General features: G+C 40.7%; 1 protein-coding gene across 1 annotated transcript in view; it reads left to right on the top strand.

Annotated features, from left to right (window-relative positions):
- Positions 1-1,202: 1,202 nt before the first annotated feature.
- URB1 (URB1 ribosome biogenesis homolog) overlaps positions 1,203-18,869 on the top strand; it is a 49,063-nt gene continuing 31,396 nt past the window's right edge. Inside the window, exons 1-14 of the mRNA XM_048071480.2 lie at positions 1,203-1,367; positions 1,517-1,656; positions 3,007-3,158; positions 4,790-4,922; positions 6,817-6,913; positions 8,338-8,423; positions 8,778-8,903; positions 10,102-10,232; positions 11,355-11,550; positions 12,817-12,954; positions 13,330-13,503; positions 14,133-14,283; positions 16,847-16,969; positions 18,612-18,724. Coding sequence (XP_047927437.2) covers positions 1,232-1,367; positions 1,517-1,656; positions 3,007-3,158; positions 4,790-4,922; positions 6,817-6,913; positions 8,338-8,423; positions 8,778-8,903; positions 10,102-10,232; positions 11,355-11,550; positions 12,817-12,954; positions 13,330-13,503; positions 14,133-14,283; positions 16,847-16,969; positions 18,612-18,724 — 1,896 coding nt within the window. The 5' untranslated portion in view covers positions 1,203-1,231. The remainder of the gene's footprint in view (positions 1,368-1,516; positions 1,657-3,006; positions 3,159-4,789; positions 4,923-6,816; positions 6,914-8,337; positions 8,424-8,777; positions 8,904-10,101; positions 10,233-11,354; positions 11,551-12,816; positions 12,955-13,329; positions 13,504-14,132; positions 14,284-16,846; positions 16,970-18,611; positions 18,725-18,869) is intronic.

Below are 18,869 nucleotides of genomic sequence, written 5' to 3'. Positions count from 1 at the left end.
GAGACCTTATATTAGATATAAGGAGAAAATTATTTACCGTGAGGGTGGTGAGACACTGGACCAGGTTGCCCAGAGGAGCTGTGGATGCCCCATTGCTGGAGGTGTTCAAGGCCAGGCTGGAAGGGGCTTTGGGCAACCTGGTCTGGTGGGAGGTGTCCCTGCCCATGGCAGGGGGGTTGGATTAGATGACCTTTAAGGTCCCTTCCAACCCAACCCATTCTGTGATTCTATGATTTTCAAGAAAAACATAAGGTGAAATAAAGGATTCCCACCATTTAGAACAACCCATTGATGATATTTTAAGGATTAACTGAATGCATGATTTGCTATACTGTGGTGAATTCCAAATGAAATTGCTATCAAAACAAGCAGAGAAATAGTTGAAAACTTTTGAGTTAATATTTCAATAGTTCTGGAAATATTGTAAATGATTAACATAATTTGAATGGGGCATGCCATAACTAGCAGCACTAAGATGCTTCTCAGCCTTGTTCTACTCAGTTATTCTACAAAAGCCCCTGTAACTAGTATCTAGCAACTCACATTTTCTTTTATGCCCCCCCCATCCCTTGAGTCCTATATTATATCTAATATAAGGACTCCTTATACCTAATATAAGGACTCCTTTTACCACTTTGTGCTTTCTAACTTTGCTTGCTATCTCTTATTTTACTCTACCGTCTGTTCTCAAAATACTGCAGCATCTTCGATTCACATTAAAGCGTTTGCCCAATGCTAAACGCTAGAACGGCTGTTAATGTTGCCCTCTTCTGGACCACTTCTCTTCCACACGGAAAGCAGTTAAAAAGCAGTTTTGACAAAAAAAAAAAAAACAACCTGATCTCACGAACAGCATTAAGTGAGTGACGTTGCTTTTATTCGTTAGTTGTCAGTAGGAGCAGGGGGTTATTCTGGGCAGCATTCTCACTTGGTGTTCATTTTGCCTCAGAGATGTAGCAATGTGTTTTAGGTGCCATGGCCGTTCCACCTGATGGCACTTCGCACCCAGCAGTTCGGAGGGGAAGGCTTTTCTCACCGCCGCCCCGCTTCTCCGGGCACATCCCACTGAGGGCAAAACCTCCATTCAGCCCAGAGCACAGCACACCCCAAACAAACCATTTCAGAGCCCGAGCAGCCCGGGCTAACCCTTTCCCCTCAGCCCCGGAGCTCAGCTCCGGCCGCAGGAGGCCGCTTCTTCCTGCCGGGGCGCATCCGGGGCGGAGGCAGCGACATGGCGGCCAAGCGGCGCGGCGTGCCCGGGGCCGGGGCCGGCCCGCCGGCGGCCAAGCGAGCCCGGGGCGAGGAGGGCGAGTTCACCGGTGTCCGCTTCAAGGCGCTGCTGCGGGACCCCAGCACCGCCGGGAAGGGTGAGGGGCCGGCCGGGGGGACCCCGCTGTGGGGCCGGGGGGGGACCGCGAGGTGCAGGCGGGGGCTGGATGGAGCCGCCGTCCGCGGCTGCGGCTGGCTGGAAGCCGCGGGGGGCGCCCCTCATGCGGAGCTCGCCGCTCTCTTGCAGGCCTGGAAACCTTCGTGTCCGTGGCGAAGGAGCTGCCGGCTGCCCAGCTCTACGATGTGGTGGAGGGGTACGTCAAGATTTCCGTGGAGTGCGCCGAAATTTTCAAGCTGCTGGATGGGGAGAGGAAGCCGGAAAGCGAAGTAAGTCGGCCGTGGGGTTTGTGTACTAATGACTGACCTAACTGGGAGCAGAACTGCTGAAGAAATGCTCTGCAGCATAAATAACCCTGGTAACACTTAGGTGTGTGGTTCCTCTATTTTTTCACTGGAAGTCACAGTGGCAGAAGCATTGGTCAAGTGGGAGATGGCCTTTCCAGTGCAAAGACATCCCTGTATTTAATGTGCAGCACAGCCAGTAGTCCAGCCAAAATTAACCTCTTACAGTTCTTTAAACGTTAGCAAGAGACCATAAATAAAATTAGGGGGTTAACAGAAACAATTACTCAAAAATAAAAAATTGTCTGGTAAACAATTGTTCCCGTAACTAGACATTTCCCTGATACACCAGTATGTCCAAGAAGCCGCTGATAAATTTGACATCATTTTTCTTATCTGAGTTTGACACAGTTTTTCTTCCTCAGAATATGATGAATAAACTAAAGAATTAAAAAGCTCTTTTCACAGTGAGTACCGTGGCAGCATTATTAACTTAAGACTGCTTACAACATAAAATTTGATGCTCTTTACTTTAATCTCCACGCGTCAGTCCTTACATTAGTTTGTCATTTCTGTCTGTGTAATGACAATCTGTGTAATGAGAACCATTGCCAATTAAATGCTTTTTTCAAGATCCTTTTACTAATGGAGGTTAATACTTGTAATGAATACGTTCCCCGTGCAGAATGGACTCTAGTTTCAGCCAGGAGGTCATTGCGAGTCTGGAGCAGTTCACATGGTTTCCTCCAGCAGATTTTATTGTGCACTTAGTAACAGTTCCCTCTTACAGCTTAGGTTCATCAGCCCTAGGTCTTGGCCTCCAGCTTAAAAAGATCCATCCAGCCTGTGCTAAGATTTACGCTGCAGTCAGCTTTTGCCTTCCCAGAAGCTGCTGTTGTGCATACAGATAAATCATGCATGTGCACATAGGTCTCCATTCATATGTGAGGAAGGACCCTTTTTTTTGCATTCAGTTTGTCCAGGGTTGTCCAGGCCTTCAGTCAACATATATGGCATGGCCTTCCAGCTGAGGTTGTCATCAGTTTAGCAGCTGTAAAAATAAGAGGAGTTGTTTGCCCCTCTGTTACTCTCTAGTCTTTCATATAGTGCCTGTAAATGGGCTTCCTTGAAGATACACACTGTCAGAATTGATCCTTTAGAAAAGGAAGCATTTGGGAGAGAACTCAGAAGTTAACTTCAGCTTCATATTTGGAAGTTTTCCTCTTGTGGTAGGGCTGCTCTTCTTTTTAAAGGCATTTTTTGCTGTTTGCTCAGCTAACAGTTTCAAGCCCTATCTGATATTGACAGATATTATTATATTTATGTATTTTACAGATGATATTAATCTTTCAAGCTCTAGAAGCCATTTTGCTGAGGACAGCCAGTGACCTCTCCCATTTTTCTGTTGTGGGAATGAACATAGTCAAAAAGTTGATTCATACCTACATGAGATTGATCTATGCTGCATTGTATTCTGAAAATCACAGGTAAGTCTTCTCCATATTGTTGAGGAGAATCTCTCAGTTGCTCTGCATTAATCCCAAAGGGCTGTCTGGGTCTTGCACATAAATACAAGAAACTGCAAAACTCAGCCTGACTTACTGCTAATGATCCACCGTTATTTAATGATTCTGTTCCACATTTTGTAAAATTATTGCACATGGAAGTCTTTGCAAGGTTTCCAGTTCATGGACATGACCGTACTTCTAGACCACTGAGCTGATCTCAGTGCAACAGCTTAACTGCACATACAATTCCAAATGCTTGTGGATAGGTATACTGTAAAATAGAGTTTGAAACTGTGCAAGATTTGCACTTATTAATAAATCAGAGATTACAAATTCTGGAGGAATCTGTCTAGAACATGCACAGTGGAGACTGCAGATTTGTGATGGTATCCTTTTTTCAGTAACAAAACTGCCCATACTGAAAAGTTTTTGATGTTGTGTCAGTTGCTTTTTCATAATGTTCTTCACCATAAAATTACTTGGAATATGAGCACCATAAAAGAATATGCTCTGCTTTTTCTGTGCTACCTCGTGGATGTGCGAAGGGGTTTTTATACTGGTAATATGTCTAGATAGGATCTCTGCTTTCATCATGTTGCTTTCTTACAGATAGGCCATGAGCAAAAAACATGGACAGACTCCAAAACTCTTACTGGGTATTGGCTATTCAGGTGATGGAGGTCTACACGCTTGTACTGATGACTGTGTCAACGTTCCCATTGAGATAAATTGCAGATTCCCACGGAATCTGGGAGTCCTTAATTTTTGGCACTTCCTTCGTTTTATCTTACTTTATGAGATGAATGTCCAGCCTCTCACTACAGCTTAATTTTTGGGAGGAATATAAATAGGCATTCCTTTTTCCCTTCTTCCCTCTCCCCTCCTTCCCAGTTGCTATTATCACGGCCTAAACAATGGTTTTGATTATTTTAACTTCCCTTCTAATTTGTCACGCAAATTTTCCCAGTGGTCAGTGAGCAAGAATCCAAACTGAGAGTAAATCTTGGGAGTTAGATCAATGTCAAGAACATGGCTCCTGTGCTGCATACTTAAGTGCAAGAAAACTGCCATCACTTAACTAGCACAAGAACAGAAAAAAAACCCTATAGTCTTTCTTTGGCCTATGCAACACGTCATTATCTTTAGTATCAGTTGTAGCTCCTGTGGACCTGTTTGTGGCAGTAAAGCACATAAGCATTTTTGGACAGAGGCCTCAGTCCTGCAAAATATGCTTGGAAAAATAAGCTGTTTATAAAGAACACCAGAGTTCTTTATAAATAATGTAATAATGTGTGTTTGGTCTAAATTTGTATTGTGATGTATAAATAATTGGTTACATGTTCAATTAAAGCTCCCATCAACTGCAGCAAGAGCTTTGCATGCGTGGGGATACTTTCCTAGTGGCTGTCTTGATTGTTCATGTTGGGACTGACTCTGCTAACTGCTTCATGCCTGAAACTTCTGAAGGCTTGGGTGGATGTCAGAGGAGGAATGGGATAACTTATTTTGTTTCAAAATCATCTTTTTTTACATTTTAATATCTTGGATTGGTGGTTTGCATAACTGTCATCCTGGAAATAACTTGCAGGTTGTCCTCTGTTTCATTTTAGGATGAGCCGAGTGTGCCTTACCCTGTTGTCAGCAATGGTGGCTCAGGGGCCGGATTCAGCACGGGACGTGTACAGCCACTTTGATTTCAATAACAAATTTCTGCCTGGATTAGTGAAGAAAAGAGATAAGAAGGTAAATTAAATGTCTGTCTGTGGGTGTGCCATGCTATGCCTTGGCTCTGTTAGTTTTCTTCTACCAAGTATTTAAAACAAAACTGTTGCCAAAGACTCTCTTGCCATATTTTCATCTGCAAGAACATGCCTCTTCCTTCCTGTCCTGTGTCAGGCTGAAATGCTTCATGATTGTTTCTAATTGGCAGCAGAACTGATCTGTGGGGCAGGAGCTTCCCATCTGCTTATGTAGGAAATCCCCAGGGCATGTTTCCGAGTCCTTGCAGTTGTGGGAGAGCTGGCTTGCACCCCGAGGTATAGCTTCCTTCATTTTTCATCCCGTGCTGATCGTCTTCATCTTGTCAGGGTGCAGAGCTCTTCAGGATAACCTTCTTAACACTGCTTTGTAGTATTTACTGCTTAACATCAAATTGCCTTGTCTGTTTCTAATAAGCTCTTATGAAATATAAAAGGTATCGTTTCTGTGGGCTACCCTTTTCATGGCTAAAATAGAGTGAAAGTAATGGTAAACTTCTGAAAACTATTCAGCGATTGGTTTATGTGAAGAGTTAAGTCTTTTTTTTTTCAATGCAAGGATTGCAGTTTGGTCCCACTGAAATAAATGGAGGTTCTCCAGTTGTTTTAATGGGGAGAGGATTTTGCCCAGCATTCCTACTGTCTGAGTAATTGCATTTCAAAATATAACCAGGAGTTTAAAACAGTCTCTTGGTTGAAATCCCAAAGGAGAATACACGAGTGAGTAGAAGCAGTCACTCCTCTTTTTCCAAAAGGAACTTTATTTCTTGTTTCCTCTCTGTTTTGCTAAAAATAGTCAGGTTGACCTGAACCAGTGCTTTAGAACAAAAACATTTATACTTCATTCTAAATATGTCTGTGTTAAATCCAGTATTATTTTCAGCACTGATACCTTGTTTCTAGTTTTTAAAGATCACTTGCAGAATAAATGTATATGTTTGTGTTGGGTTTGTGCAGTCTGGTGACAAAGGAGGTAAAGGTGGCTTCTGGGAGAAAGGGGGGGGTTGTTTGTTTTCTTCTGGGGGGGAGGAGATGAGGGAGTTGGTCTTCTACTTGATTGCTTTACATATAAACAATTTGGGAATGGCAGATTTCATGGCTTTTGACCTTACTGCAGAAGTTGGCTTTGGGAGTATCACCACCCCTTAAATTGAAATGCATGGATATAGTCTTTTGACCATGTCCTTGTTAGATACATGAGTAAGATACAAGGAAAAAATTTCCAAAATTGAAGATTTTATTCTTGCACAACTTACATTGAAATGACTACATCACAACTGACTATCAGAGCTGAATTTTTAATACAAAAATACCAGGCCCAAAACTTAGAGCAAAATATAATTTCTTTATTTCTTCTTTCAACCCTTTCTTGAGTCACTTCTGCCTTGTGTTTAACCTGGCCAGTATCTTGTTTCAGGCATTTTTTACATGCAACTTAGATTTTTTGGAACTTTCTGTATAAAATCAAGTGACATGCTCATATTCCAGGCAAAGCTTTCATTAGTTCCAGTGTGCCTGAATTTGTAGGTTGGTTGTTTTGTGGGTTTTTTTCAGTCTGTCTCAGTTGCATGACCGAGCTAGCAACTGTGATAGCCGGGAAGCATGTGTAATGCTCTGCCTCCTAAAGATGGCAGTGGGTGGCATCAGTCCCCAAGATTAGCACTGCTTTGGAAGCCTGTATAGTAAAAAAAAAAATGGAGCAGTACTGCTGTGATTACCATTCTTGAGTGTTTTTGTGTTCAAAAAATACTGCATGGCTGTACATAACCTATCTGTTTAATTTATCTCTTTATAGTACTTACGATAATTAATTGTTACAGATTGTACACAACTGCAAAATTAATACCGCATACCAACAGTACCTTTTTTCTTTCTTTAAGGGAAGACCTGATGTCCGTATGGCCTACGTTCAGTTTGCTCTCTCATTTTTAATTGCTGGTGACAATGCAATCTTGATACAAGTGCTGGAATTAAAAGGTATTTCACAATTGCTTGCATTTCTTTTAAGGTAGAGTCTTTTAAAAATTATAATAAATATGAGCTAATTCAAAATGTGAACCGGTTAAACAGCACTAATAAGATACAAAACATTTTTATTTTTGTTATCTGAAAAACTTCAAACTTTGGCATTTTAGTAAGTGCCTCTTGTACTTGAGAATAACATTTTGTATTTGAAAAAGCAGTGCAAAAATAGAAAGCCCTTGATGACACATCTAAAAAAAGTAAATGTAATACAACTTTTGAGGCCAGAGAGTCAATAAGCAGAAAAAAGCTACATGGCCTCTAGACTTGCTCATAACACAGTAATACTGGATGTGTTTTATTATTAACTTTTTTTTGAAAAGCATTAAAGATGAGGTCTGCACGTGCTTTAGTTTCCTTTCCGTCCTCATGCAGGCCAACACTTGTGTACTCTTAGACTGTTTTTTGTCAGTATTTCAGGAGAGCTTTGTAACATCCTTTGCATCCTTTATGGAAGCATTACTTTGGAGCCCAGTCCGTGCCTCTTGGAGAAGGGAGCCAAACTGACTTGACAAGGATCCAGAAAGTCAAATCCTACATACACTTAATGAAAACTTGATCCCTTATGTGCTGAAGTTGAATGTAAAACTTATGTTGACTTCAGTGGTTTGAAAACTACTGCTGAAGTTTCTCAAGCACTAAATTGCTGCCTTTGGTGTGGTTATGAAGGAATTCAAACAGGACCTGGAAATACTTAAAAATACATATATATAAATAAAAAAATCTGTTAGCTGGAATTCATTTCTTCCATGGTGAGGGAGTAAAACCAGGTCATAATTATTGACTTTTATTTTGCATGCTACCCCGTGAGCTGCTGATTTCCTTCAGTTGCTCGCAGTTGTTCAGTTCTTTGAGATTAGGGGATGGCAGTTTACAGTGTGCTGACCCAGTCAGCCCATCTGGCTTTCATTACCCTGTCTGGGACATTCAAGTTCTCTAAATTTGGAACGCACAGGTGGGCTGGAAGTTGATGTAGTTTTAGATGTAACCTGCAAACTTTTGAGACTCACCCAGTGAAACAATCATGAGCCCATCAGTGGAAAGGAAGCCCATCATTAACTCAAGTTTAAATACTGCACAGCAGATTGGGACCTGAAATATATTTGAAGTTGATAGGTGCTGTTGCAAAAGGCATTAATAACTGAGTTGGGAAATTAGCTAGTTAAGCTGAAAGTAGGTTGGGCAGCATTACACATTTGTCACTGTAGTTATAGACGCATCATCATTCTGAACTCTTACTGCAGCCTTTTGGTTCATTCTTAAAATAACGGCAAAGTAAATAGTATGACATTGAAGAGAAATGGGTATGAATTCCCTGAAGCATTTTCGTATGAAAATAGCTTTCACATCTTCACTTAACGTTTGAAATGTCGCCGTAGATTTCATTCCAGATATTCTTCGCTCTGGAATAAAGGAAGACAAAGTTTCTACTGTCAATCTTCTACTCTCCACACTGAAAACTAAGGTATGATATATACTTGAAACATCTTTGCTTTTTGTTTTCTGTTTTCTTTGCTGCTGGAAACAATTTGCAGTAATTTCTTGTGAAATACACAGCTCTTCAGTATGTTTGCACCATGCTGCTGCAAACTGCTGAAAGTTTGTCTGTGTCCATTGCTGATGCTACTTGTTGGAGGTTGATAGCTTGGCCATAATACTGTTTGAGGACCGAAGCTTGTTATGTCTTTCTGATGTCCTCTTTGAAAGTGAGTCATTGCGCAGCTAGTTAAGGATTTTGTGAAGTGTGTAGCTAATTTGCCATTATTTTGCGATAACTTTATAACAAAGTTCTTTTTTTTTTTTTTCTAATTCTTTTCAGGTGGTTCAAAATAAAAATATCACCAAAACACAGAAGGTGCGCTTTTTTACTGCAGAAGTGTTGAATCACATAGCTTCACTTTACCGATGGAATGGGATTACTGATGTCAGCTCTGGGGATTTCAAGGTCTGGTAGCTTGTTTCTTTGTCAGTTGTATTCCTTATCTTGCTTTTTTTCTTCTTCTTCTTTGTTTAACCCATGGTTTTTCAAATAGGTAACTGTGTTTAGGTAACTGGGAGTTCAAGAGGAGAGATCTGCTGGGGCTACTGAAAAAGAAGCCCTGATTTTCTGCTGCTTCTCACTGCTCAAGGAGGAGGGTTCGTTTCCCCTCCCTGATTGTCAGAACTGCCATGCAGATCTGTTGACCAGGGTGAAATGGGGCTTTTGGGTATGAATATTATATTTCATTGCCTGGACACATTGATGTCTCTATAGGATAATATGCTAGGAGCAGTGTTCTTACTATGTGCCTCATTTCCATCCTACAGACTGATCTGATATGAGAGCTAAACTTCCAGGATGGTTGCCAGCCTTTTCAGCTTGCGCAGTTTGAGAGGCTGGCAGGGTTTCTAAGGGTTGAGCTGTAGTTGATTCTGCTAGTCCACAAAATCACATTCCTAAAGTAATGTAAGAGATTAATGGAATCTGGGTTCACTTTTTTTTTTTCTTCTTTTGTATAGGTATGGGTATTTGGTTACTTCTTCCATTTTTGTACAGTGACTGTAAAGGCATTCGTGCTCTACCTTCTTTCCCTGAAACACTGGCAAATTCAGTGCATTGTTAGCTATCCATCTTTCTTGTCCTATATTAAAGTTGTTCCGTCTTCTGCCAAATTGGCCTACACTGCTTTACTCTGAAGGCTTCAGTGACTTTTTTTTTTGTATTTCTGAACTTCGTCATGCTGAACCTGCCTGTAAGGTTGTAAGTTTGTAATTTTACATCTCAGTCTTCAAAATCCCAGTGTGGCCTTTCCCGAATTTACAGAAGTTATATATCACTACTTTTCTGTAGCTTCCTTTTTCTCTGTCTTGTCTGTCTTCTTAGCAGAAGTCCTAGGTCAGCAATGCCCTGCAGATAGCACATATTTACCTAAGTAAGTTTGTGAGGTTTGCTTTCCGTGAAACAACAAATACTGTAATATTTAATGTGTTTAATACAGAAACTGAAACTTAGCTTGTTAATCTGAACCTAAATTGAAATTTCTTTTAGCATTTCTGTATAAAAGGAGCTCCATAAGACTTACAGAAGAGAGAAATTGAGGCAAGATTTTCTTCTGTGATGCTGAAAATCATGTCTTTTTTTTACTTCTTTTTGATTTTTATAGGTAACTAAAGGTTCTGAAGATGTGGGAAAGATGATGGTACGAGAACTTGTTCATAATTTTTTGATGGACCTCTGCTGCTCTCTGAAACATGGCATAACCTTCTATGATCCAAGTCTTGGAACTTCTGGAAGGTAAGTCACCAGTGAGCTGAGATTGTATGTGTGGAAAGACCTCACTAGTTTTCTTGTCTGCCCTTTGCAAGTTAACTTTGCTTAATATTACTTCTATCTCAGCAACTTGTGGCAGAAGAAAGAAATATATTGCTGGTTTTTGTTTTGCTTTTGTTTTTAACTTCCCAAGATCAAACTACTGTATCTCCTTATACCTCTGCCTACTGGAGTAGAGAGTGCTCAGCTATATTCACAGGGTTTTGGAGGCAATGGTTGTGTTTCTCTGAGCCATTTCAATCAATGACTGGATACCAAGTCTGTTATTATAAGATGTGATTTTGGACCACAGGTTTGTGGCGTAAAAATAAAATACCAAAGCTGCAGTGTAAACCAGATGGTGGTAAAATATCTAGTCTAATTTACATACTGTAAAACCAGATGTGGTTTATCCTAGAACTTGGCAAAATGTCACTGTTGATTTCAGTAATGCCAGAGTTTGGTCTGCAACATGTAACCTGGAAATACTGGTTTACCGTACTGTTTCCATTGGGTAACTGTTAAAATATATGTACACTGATACTGTGATTAATGGGGAAAACAGTTTAGACTCTTGTAATTCTATGGAGGGACTACCATAGGATGCCTCTGCTTCATCATGTTATCTAGGCAATGAAGGTAGTAGACTGTAGTAGCAGGTACTAATACTGAGTGGTGCTAGAGCAAAATTTTAACTGGTATTAATCTGATATTCTCTTTGTTTAGGGACATACAGAAGAAAAAAAGAGGGGAGGGGAGGAGAACTGAAAGAACATGGAATGCTTTCAAGTTTAATATTAAAGCTGTAATAGTACATTTTCAGCTTTGTGAAGTTTAGTTAGAGTGTTTCTGAAACATTGTGGTTTTAGTTAAAAGTAATTACTGTTTGTCATGCAAAAAAATTAGAGGTAAATTTAGTTCTTACTTTTCTCAGTATAAACTCAGAGATTATGTGAACAGTTTGAGAGATCTTGCCTTGGATTTGTCACAGTGACAGAGGAAATTCAACTTTTTGCATTACAGTATTAGCTTGGAGTTGAAGAGTTAGAATTGCATGTAGTATCGAAGTGGGGATTTCTTTCTTAAAGTATTTATTATCTTCAATAGGGGAGGAAATGTGGTGCTCCTGCGCTTTCTGCTTGGTTTAAAAACTGCAACAGAAGATGAAATGGTTGCTGATCTCGTGGTGAATATTCTAAAAGTATGTCCAGACCTATTGAATAGGTACTTTAAGGAGACCCAGTATTCCTTTGTTCCTAGAGTGAAGTCAGCTTGGATGGACAATATGAAGTTACTCAAAAAGGTAAGAGTATGAATGATACATACCACTTCTACATAGAAATACGCAATTCCAATACTTTTTCTTTTCCTCCAAAAACCGGAATAGTGTTGGCTAAGCAATACTGCAGAATTACCCAAAATCATAATAGGAAAGATGGTAAAAAAAAAAAAGTTACCCAGCAAAGGACCTTTGATTGGGAAGCCTGCCTTTGCAGTTCTTACAGACAGATATTATAATGCATTACAAGTGCTGCCATTGCTGTGTAAAAATTATTATAGTTTGGATACTGTTGCCGTTCAGGACCCAGTCAGCCTGTGGTGTGGCCATGTTAGGTATAAACTGACAGAATTGTTTTTAGCTTAGACCAGGTCCTCCTAGTGAAGAGTTTCATTGAAATGAATCAGCAAATAAGTCGAAGATCAGGGAGTGGAGTTTTTTATTTTCGTGTTAGAAACAGCTGTTCTGCTTTGGAAGAAACTCAGGTTTGAAGATATATTGTGTTCACAGCTGTAAGTGAACAGTATTTTAAGAGAGCTTATTGAAATCACTAAAAAGGAAGACAGGCACAGAATTTCATAAATAATGATTTTAAAATAAACCAGCAGTGAGGAAGTTAGGTGATGGAGTTTTAAGTGAGTTAAAAGGGAAGGACTTAATGGCTCTGAAATAACACCATCAATTACTGTGGACATGTCAGGAACGAAGCAGCAGGATGCTGTTAAATGTCAAAGTTAGTAAATGGAGGGGGGGGAAATGGCATCCTGTTTTCTGTGGGTGCTAAGGAAAATGAGCTGTGGCTCAGAGCCACAGTTGCTTTAAAAAGTGTAGACAGAGAGAGCTGGAAGGTCATTTGCTAAAGAGCCACGTTTAGAGCAGGAGGCTGTATAAACATTAAACTAAACCAGGAAGAAGAGGTGGGCATAAGAAATAGCGGGAAACCTCATGTTGCTGGTACAGTTTTAGAGATGTGGCAGCATAGAAGCCCAGCTAGAAAAAACTTCTGTCCTTTCTGAGTCTTCCTCTGCCTCTTTGCTTTAGCTTGAAGTGAGCAAATGCGACCTGTAATCTGTTGAAAAGTGTTGGCTTTTAGGAGGGGTGCAGGTTGGATGCAGATGTTTCATTTCATGGAACAGCCTGGGGAGATGCTCTTTAGCATTCTTGTGTAAAAGTTGATATTTAGTGCTGTCATTGTGTTTGAAAAGTCAAAGCTCTTTTGTAAATCATTCCTCAGAAGAAGCTGTTATCTCTGTGACTATGTTAATTTTGATTAATCTGTTTTTATTTCAGATCTATGAGGTTCAACCAGACATTTCCAACTCTTTTAAGACTTCAGAGTTTATTCCTCTTCCCAGGCTGCTTTCTATGGTGATGGTAACGACAGTCCCTGCAGTGTGCAATAAAATAATGTTCACCCAAGGACTAAATGTAAGAGCAGTTTATATTTCAGTCAATTTTTATGTCCTAATTAATACTGTTTGACTTAAGCGTGGGATCATCCAAGAAGTGTAAGTTGGTTATAAGTTTTTATATGGTCAATTGCAGCATAAAGCTGGCATGGGGAAGCCCTGGAACATGAACTAAAACCTATTGGTACTGCTTCCAGCAGGTATTCTCGAGCACCAATGCTGCCAATGCTCCTTAGCAGTTTGGGCTGGGAATCTGAAAACCTACAGATTCTCTCCTAAGCTTAGAAAGTAATTAATTCATTAGCAAATGTTAACATACATTCAGAGTACAGAGAATGTTCAAAGCAGTAAGAAGAGTTACTGAAATATCATGAATTTAATTTCCCTCTTTCAGTTGCCCAGCAAAGTAGTGAAGCACAGCATACTGTCACTTGTGTCAATGATTCTGAAAAGAGCCTTGAAGAATATTGAGTACTGCTTGAATGAAGAAACTTGGCAAAAGTCAGAAGTCTACTCACTGTCAACGATGCAGGAATTTGTACAGCTATACAGAGAAGCCATCAGCAAGGTACAAAGTAAAAAGGCAGTTAAGGTCTCACATGAGTCATTATGTGGCAAGTACCTACTCCTCTGCAGTTTCTCCCTAAGTGGTTGTGGCCTGGGAGCAAGGAGATACTGTCCTTTGGCAGGGGGAAGCTGTGGTTTAAGAGGTGTTACTAACTGGTGTGGTAATAGACTAGTTTTCTAACAAATCTGGCTGATGGAAAATGTGAATAAAACTTTGTTGTCAGACAAATTCGTAACATTGGCAGCTATTGTGCTGCAAATGAGTTTCAAGAGCAGGGTGAGAAGCAAATTTCCCTGGTTCAAGTAAATTGAAGTCAGCAGAGTTCATTCAGTTAGAAGTTACTAGACGAGGTATCCTTAGAGTTGATAATATGCCATTAAGATGAAAAAAACCAAAACTACACTTTTTACAGGAATCTTTTTCAGTAAAATGTTCTTTCATGTATTTATGTTATGCAGAATTGAAGGTAAACTACTTGATTTCAGATCTTCTTCAGAGTCAATAGAAGATCAGTTACAAACTTTGTGAAGAGCAGCAGCTCCTCATGTTGGCTGGTTGTAAATATTTGCATTGGAGTGGCTTTGTCTCACACAGGAGAGTTAATACAATTTTTCTCTTTTTTCTTCTAGCTTTTACCAGACATGAACAATATAGTAGCTGTTTGGCAGTCCCTTCTGAAGCAAGGGAAAGAACATCCTGATGGGCAAGAGGAGAAAAGGGAAACTGCTATTTCCACTGTGGAAGAAATGACTGAGACAGCAGAAGCTGCAGAACAACATGGTAGGCAAAGCAGGTGAAGTCATCACATCTTACATGTGGGTAAATGGGTGTTGTAAAATCCTCTCCCTGTGTAAGGCAGTTTAAGAGTCTGCAACCAGCAGAGTCCAGATACCAGCCATGCATTTACTACTCAGCTTTGCTTTGTTCACTTCTTCAGGCAGTTTAATTCTGACTGTTGTCAGAATTGCCTAAAACACAGTTTGACATAAAGGCTGGCATTGCTACTGGGAGGTTAAGCAGTGTGACTTTCAGCTGTTGCAGCATCACAGAATATTTGAGTTTGGGAGGTACCTCTGGTGACGACCTGGTCCAACCCCCCTGGTCAAACAGGGCCACCTAAACAGCTTGCCCAGAACCTTGTCCAGTTGGGTTTTGAAGATCTCCATGGAGGGAGACTCCACAACCTCTCTGGGCAACCTGTGCCAGTGCTCCATCACCTTCAAAAAAAAAAAAAAAAAAAAGTGTTTCCTGAGGTTCAGATGGAGCCTGCTGTGTTTCAGTTTGTGCCTCATGCCTCTTGTCCTGGCACTGAGCACCACAGAAAAGAGCCTGACTCCATCTGTTTTTCACCCTGCCCTCATTTATTTATAGACATTGATAACACCCCTGAGCCTTTTCACTGGGCTAAACACTCCCAGCGCTTTCAGCGTGTTCTCATGAGAGAGATGTCCCAGTCCCCCAGTCACCTTTGTGACCCTTCTCTGGACTGTCCCCAGTAGCTCCATATCTCTCTTGCACTGGGGAGCCCAGAACTGGACACAGCATTCTAACTGTGGCCTCACCAGTGCTGAATAGACAGGAAGGATCTCCTTCCGTAACCCGCTGGCGGCACTTTGCATAATGCAGCCCAGGACACCATCTGCCTTCTTTGCTGCAAGGGCACATTGCTGGCTCGTGTTCAGCTTGGTGTCCATCAGCATCCCCAGATCCTTTTCTGCAAAGTGCTTTCCAGCTGGGTTACCCCTAGGATTTACTGGTGGCTGGAGTTGTTCCTCCCCAGATGCAGAACTTTGTACTTCCCTGTGTTGAACTGAACCCTTCTGTCCTTGATCCTCCTGTGCTAGTGCAAGTATTTTGCTGTGACACAATAACACAGGCAGGGGGAACTGAAAAATAGCTTTGGGTGATTTTAGTCTGGCATGTTATTTTACCATGAGATCATTTTTTGTGAAGCAGCTAGTTACTCTGGCTATACAAATGCTTGTGTTGCTGTAAGCACAGGAGTGGAAACGTGCAAATTCTGGAAGAGGGACAGAGGGTTGTTGTCAAAGGGTTCAGTTTTATTCTCACAAAAACAATGTCTTTACTGAAGGACTTGCTTTCATCGTCCCATTGCAGGGAACTGGAATTTTTAGTACTCTTCTGTAGCTTGGCCAGCAGCCTGCAATGGTTTGCTTATAGAATGAAGATAAATCTACAGACAGCTTCATGCCCTTGACAGGGCATGTTCCACACTGAGACTTTCTGGAGCAGAGAGTTCTTCAGAGAATGTCCTTCTGTGTGTGACTTCAGGCAGCGGATTAGTTCTCAGTGCTGACCCTCCAAGGCTATTTACTGGTAGAGTGCCTGCTAAAACCAATGGAGCAATTATTTTTTTTAAAGAACTGTAGCTTTAGTTTCTCTTCATGCTAGAACGATAATATTCTATTAGTTACTCTTAGTTCACCTTTTGCAGCTTTATTTGCACTGTGGCAACCAGAAAATTCTCTTTTAATGGAAGCTGAGACTCAGGCAAACAGTGACAACATTTGTGTATGGCATCCCTCCAGTTCTTCATGGCTCCCTGAGGGAGAGCTAGTTAGCAGGAAAAAGATAAGTGTTAAAAAAAAAAAGTTCTGGCTGCCTTTCATTTATTTTGCTTCCTCTCATTAGTAACTGGATGACAAGTAGCTTTTATGCATCCTTATGTTATAAACCGAAAGAATATTTAGCTGCTGAAATGGCTTCTCGTAAGTAGATGGCTGCCTTAGCTGGGGTTGGCATTTCTCTCCTACAGATACGTGTTGTCATCCTCTTGTCAAGAGGACATCTTGGAAAAAAAAAATAAGGGAAAAAAAGAAACCTTTAACTGAACTAATAAATTAGTGTGTTGGCTTATGCCCTTCCCCAGTCAAACCTACCAGATGTTTGGTTAAAATAGTATCCCCAAAAAATAGTGGCCTGACTATCATTTCTTCCTTCACTTTTTTCTGTGTTTCAGCCTTAAACTGAACAGCAGTGTGATTGGCTGGATTCTTCTGAGGTTGTTAAAATGTTGAGGTTATCTTTATCTCTGTGAGCACTTCAGAATCAAATTAAAAATGGCAGTTGTCACTTTAAACACTGAATAAGTTGACAGAATATTTGTAAAATTAAAACAGGAATACTGGAAAAAGGGAATTGGGGATTCCATTATGTGTTTTTTTTTTTTTTCCTGTTGTTAGTGAGGAAGGTGACTGATCAGTTCATTGGCAGCTCTACTGAAAATATTATTAGTGATTCTCATGATTGGTAATGTAGGTGCTACACTGTTTTTTGCTGATGTGAAGGAAAGAGAAACTAATTATGCTAACACTTGATTTAGGTTCAGATGATGCTGAGACACTGTTTCTGAAAGCTGCATTGCTTCAGGTCATATGCCTTTATCAGAAGGTTGTGCCCCACTTGGTAGCACGGAGCAACTTTGATTTTAGCAAGCTCTTAAAAGGTATGTGATGTGTATTTCTTTTACCTTTATTGCTTTCACTGGCTATTTGCAAAGTAAGTTATTTCCTCACTCTTCTTAACCACAATGATACAGATTTAGTGTTAAAAGAGTAGTTCATATAAAGTTTGGGGTGAAGGAGAATCATGTACCAATTCGCCAGTCTCCTCTGGAAAATCTTAGCATTCAAATATATATATTTTTTTCCATATGCTGTGTTGTTAATTGTTTTGTTTTTATTATAGCTATGCAGTGTATGGGGAGAAGAGCAGTATTCTGTATGGCATTACCTGCTGTGAAAAACCCATATGAGGAAGCATATTAGCAATATTGTTGTATTTTTGTCTCTGGTGTCGTGTTCACTGGGGGGTATGTGCCTCTTCACACAGCAGAATCAACAGATGTTCTGTACCTGCTTAATGCAGCAAGGATGATGACCCACAAATCATGGGCTGTGCGTAAGATCTTCCAGTACTGCTTGTGGTACAATAAAGACAGCCATTACTCTCTCCATTTGGAGGAGAGAGTAAAATGTTATTTGGGCATTATTGCTGTCTGTGGGCCAGCAGAGCTCATAGGCCACCAAATTAGAACAATTGTCCAAGTCCTAGGCAGGTCTGGGATTTATAAGAGCGAGAGTTATGTGAAAGCCATACTTAAAGTCTGTCAGGGAGAAAGGGGATTTAAACAAACAACAACCCCCGCCTCCTTCCCCCAAATCAGCTGTCTTATCACATAAATCCAAATCGCACATCCTGTTTGTCCCATTATTTCTTATACTGGTCTGCTTTTTTTCAAAATGGACAAAAGGCAGAACACCTTTTCATGAGGCAGAAATCTCTTTGATGGTATGTTTTGTTACGTAATAAAATAATTAAGTTGGAAAATAAAGTGTCATTCTCATAAGGGAGCTTGGATATTTGTTTTGATGAAAGAGGATAAGGTAGACAATGATGTGGGGTAAATTAATCATGAAACTTCCCTCCTTTGGATTCCAGCTTGAGAGTTGTGTTGTTCCTTCCCCTTGCCCTGATTGAAACATACTCTCCAAAGGCAGCATGTTCTTCTGCCTTCTATCAGCACGTGCTTTAAACAGCTGGTACTATTTTATTTGGTCTTGCTGTTGATTAGGCTTTTGATGTGATGCTGTCTTTTTAAAGTTTACTGTTCTCTCTGTAATGCGGACCACAAAGGTACCATACAGACTGTGCTGTAAAGAGTGACTGTGACTGTGACACTGCCATCAAAGCTTTATACAGCTGATCTCAGACTGCAGTCGAAGTGTGGGGAAGTCAATTTTTAGGGCTTACTGTGAGGGTCTCTGCACAACTTTATAGCCTGTAGGGTGAATGGTTATGATGTTGAGGGTACCTGAGACTGATGGAAGAGATTTTGTATTCCCATGCCTCAGCAATAGCTTGTGCCGGGGGCAGGTGTGAGACTCTCCCTGCTGGGTTCCAGCCTTAGATCGGCCAACCGTAATAGGTTTGTCTGTGTGTGTGTAGGTCTCATGGTCTGGAAGCTTACGAATTGCCAATTTATCTCAGAGTGGTGTTTTGAAACCCTAAATGATTACTAGCGTTCCTGATGATCTCAGTAAGATATTCCAAAGTAACGTTGATTATTTATTGCTTTCAAACCTCAGGTATCGTCACTGAACAGGGCCTCCGGGAGGAGGTCCCCCCTGTTCTGCAGTACCATATACTGAAAGTAGCACTGGAACTCCCTGCAAATAAATTTGCCTGGTTCCGAGTACAGGTAAGACTTCAAGACAGATTTATGCTTCTTTAGCCCACAGTCCTCAAATCCAGAACTGCCTGCTTCTAAACTAGTCCCAGTCTAGTTCTTTTAGAGGGTAACCCTTTTGTATCACTGGTAGGAATTACAGACTTAACATTAGTAA

This window comes from Anser cygnoides, chromosome 1, assembly GCF_040182565.1.
Source record: "Anser cygnoides isolate HZ-2024a breed goose chromosome 1, Taihu_goose_T2T_genome, whole genome shotgun sequence".
Classification (NCBI taxonomy): Eukaryota; Metazoa; Chordata; class Aves; order Anseriformes; family Anatidae; genus Anser; species Anser cygnoides.
Note: the sequence above shows the minus strand (reverse complement) of the source record. Positions and strands in the feature narration are given on the sequence as shown.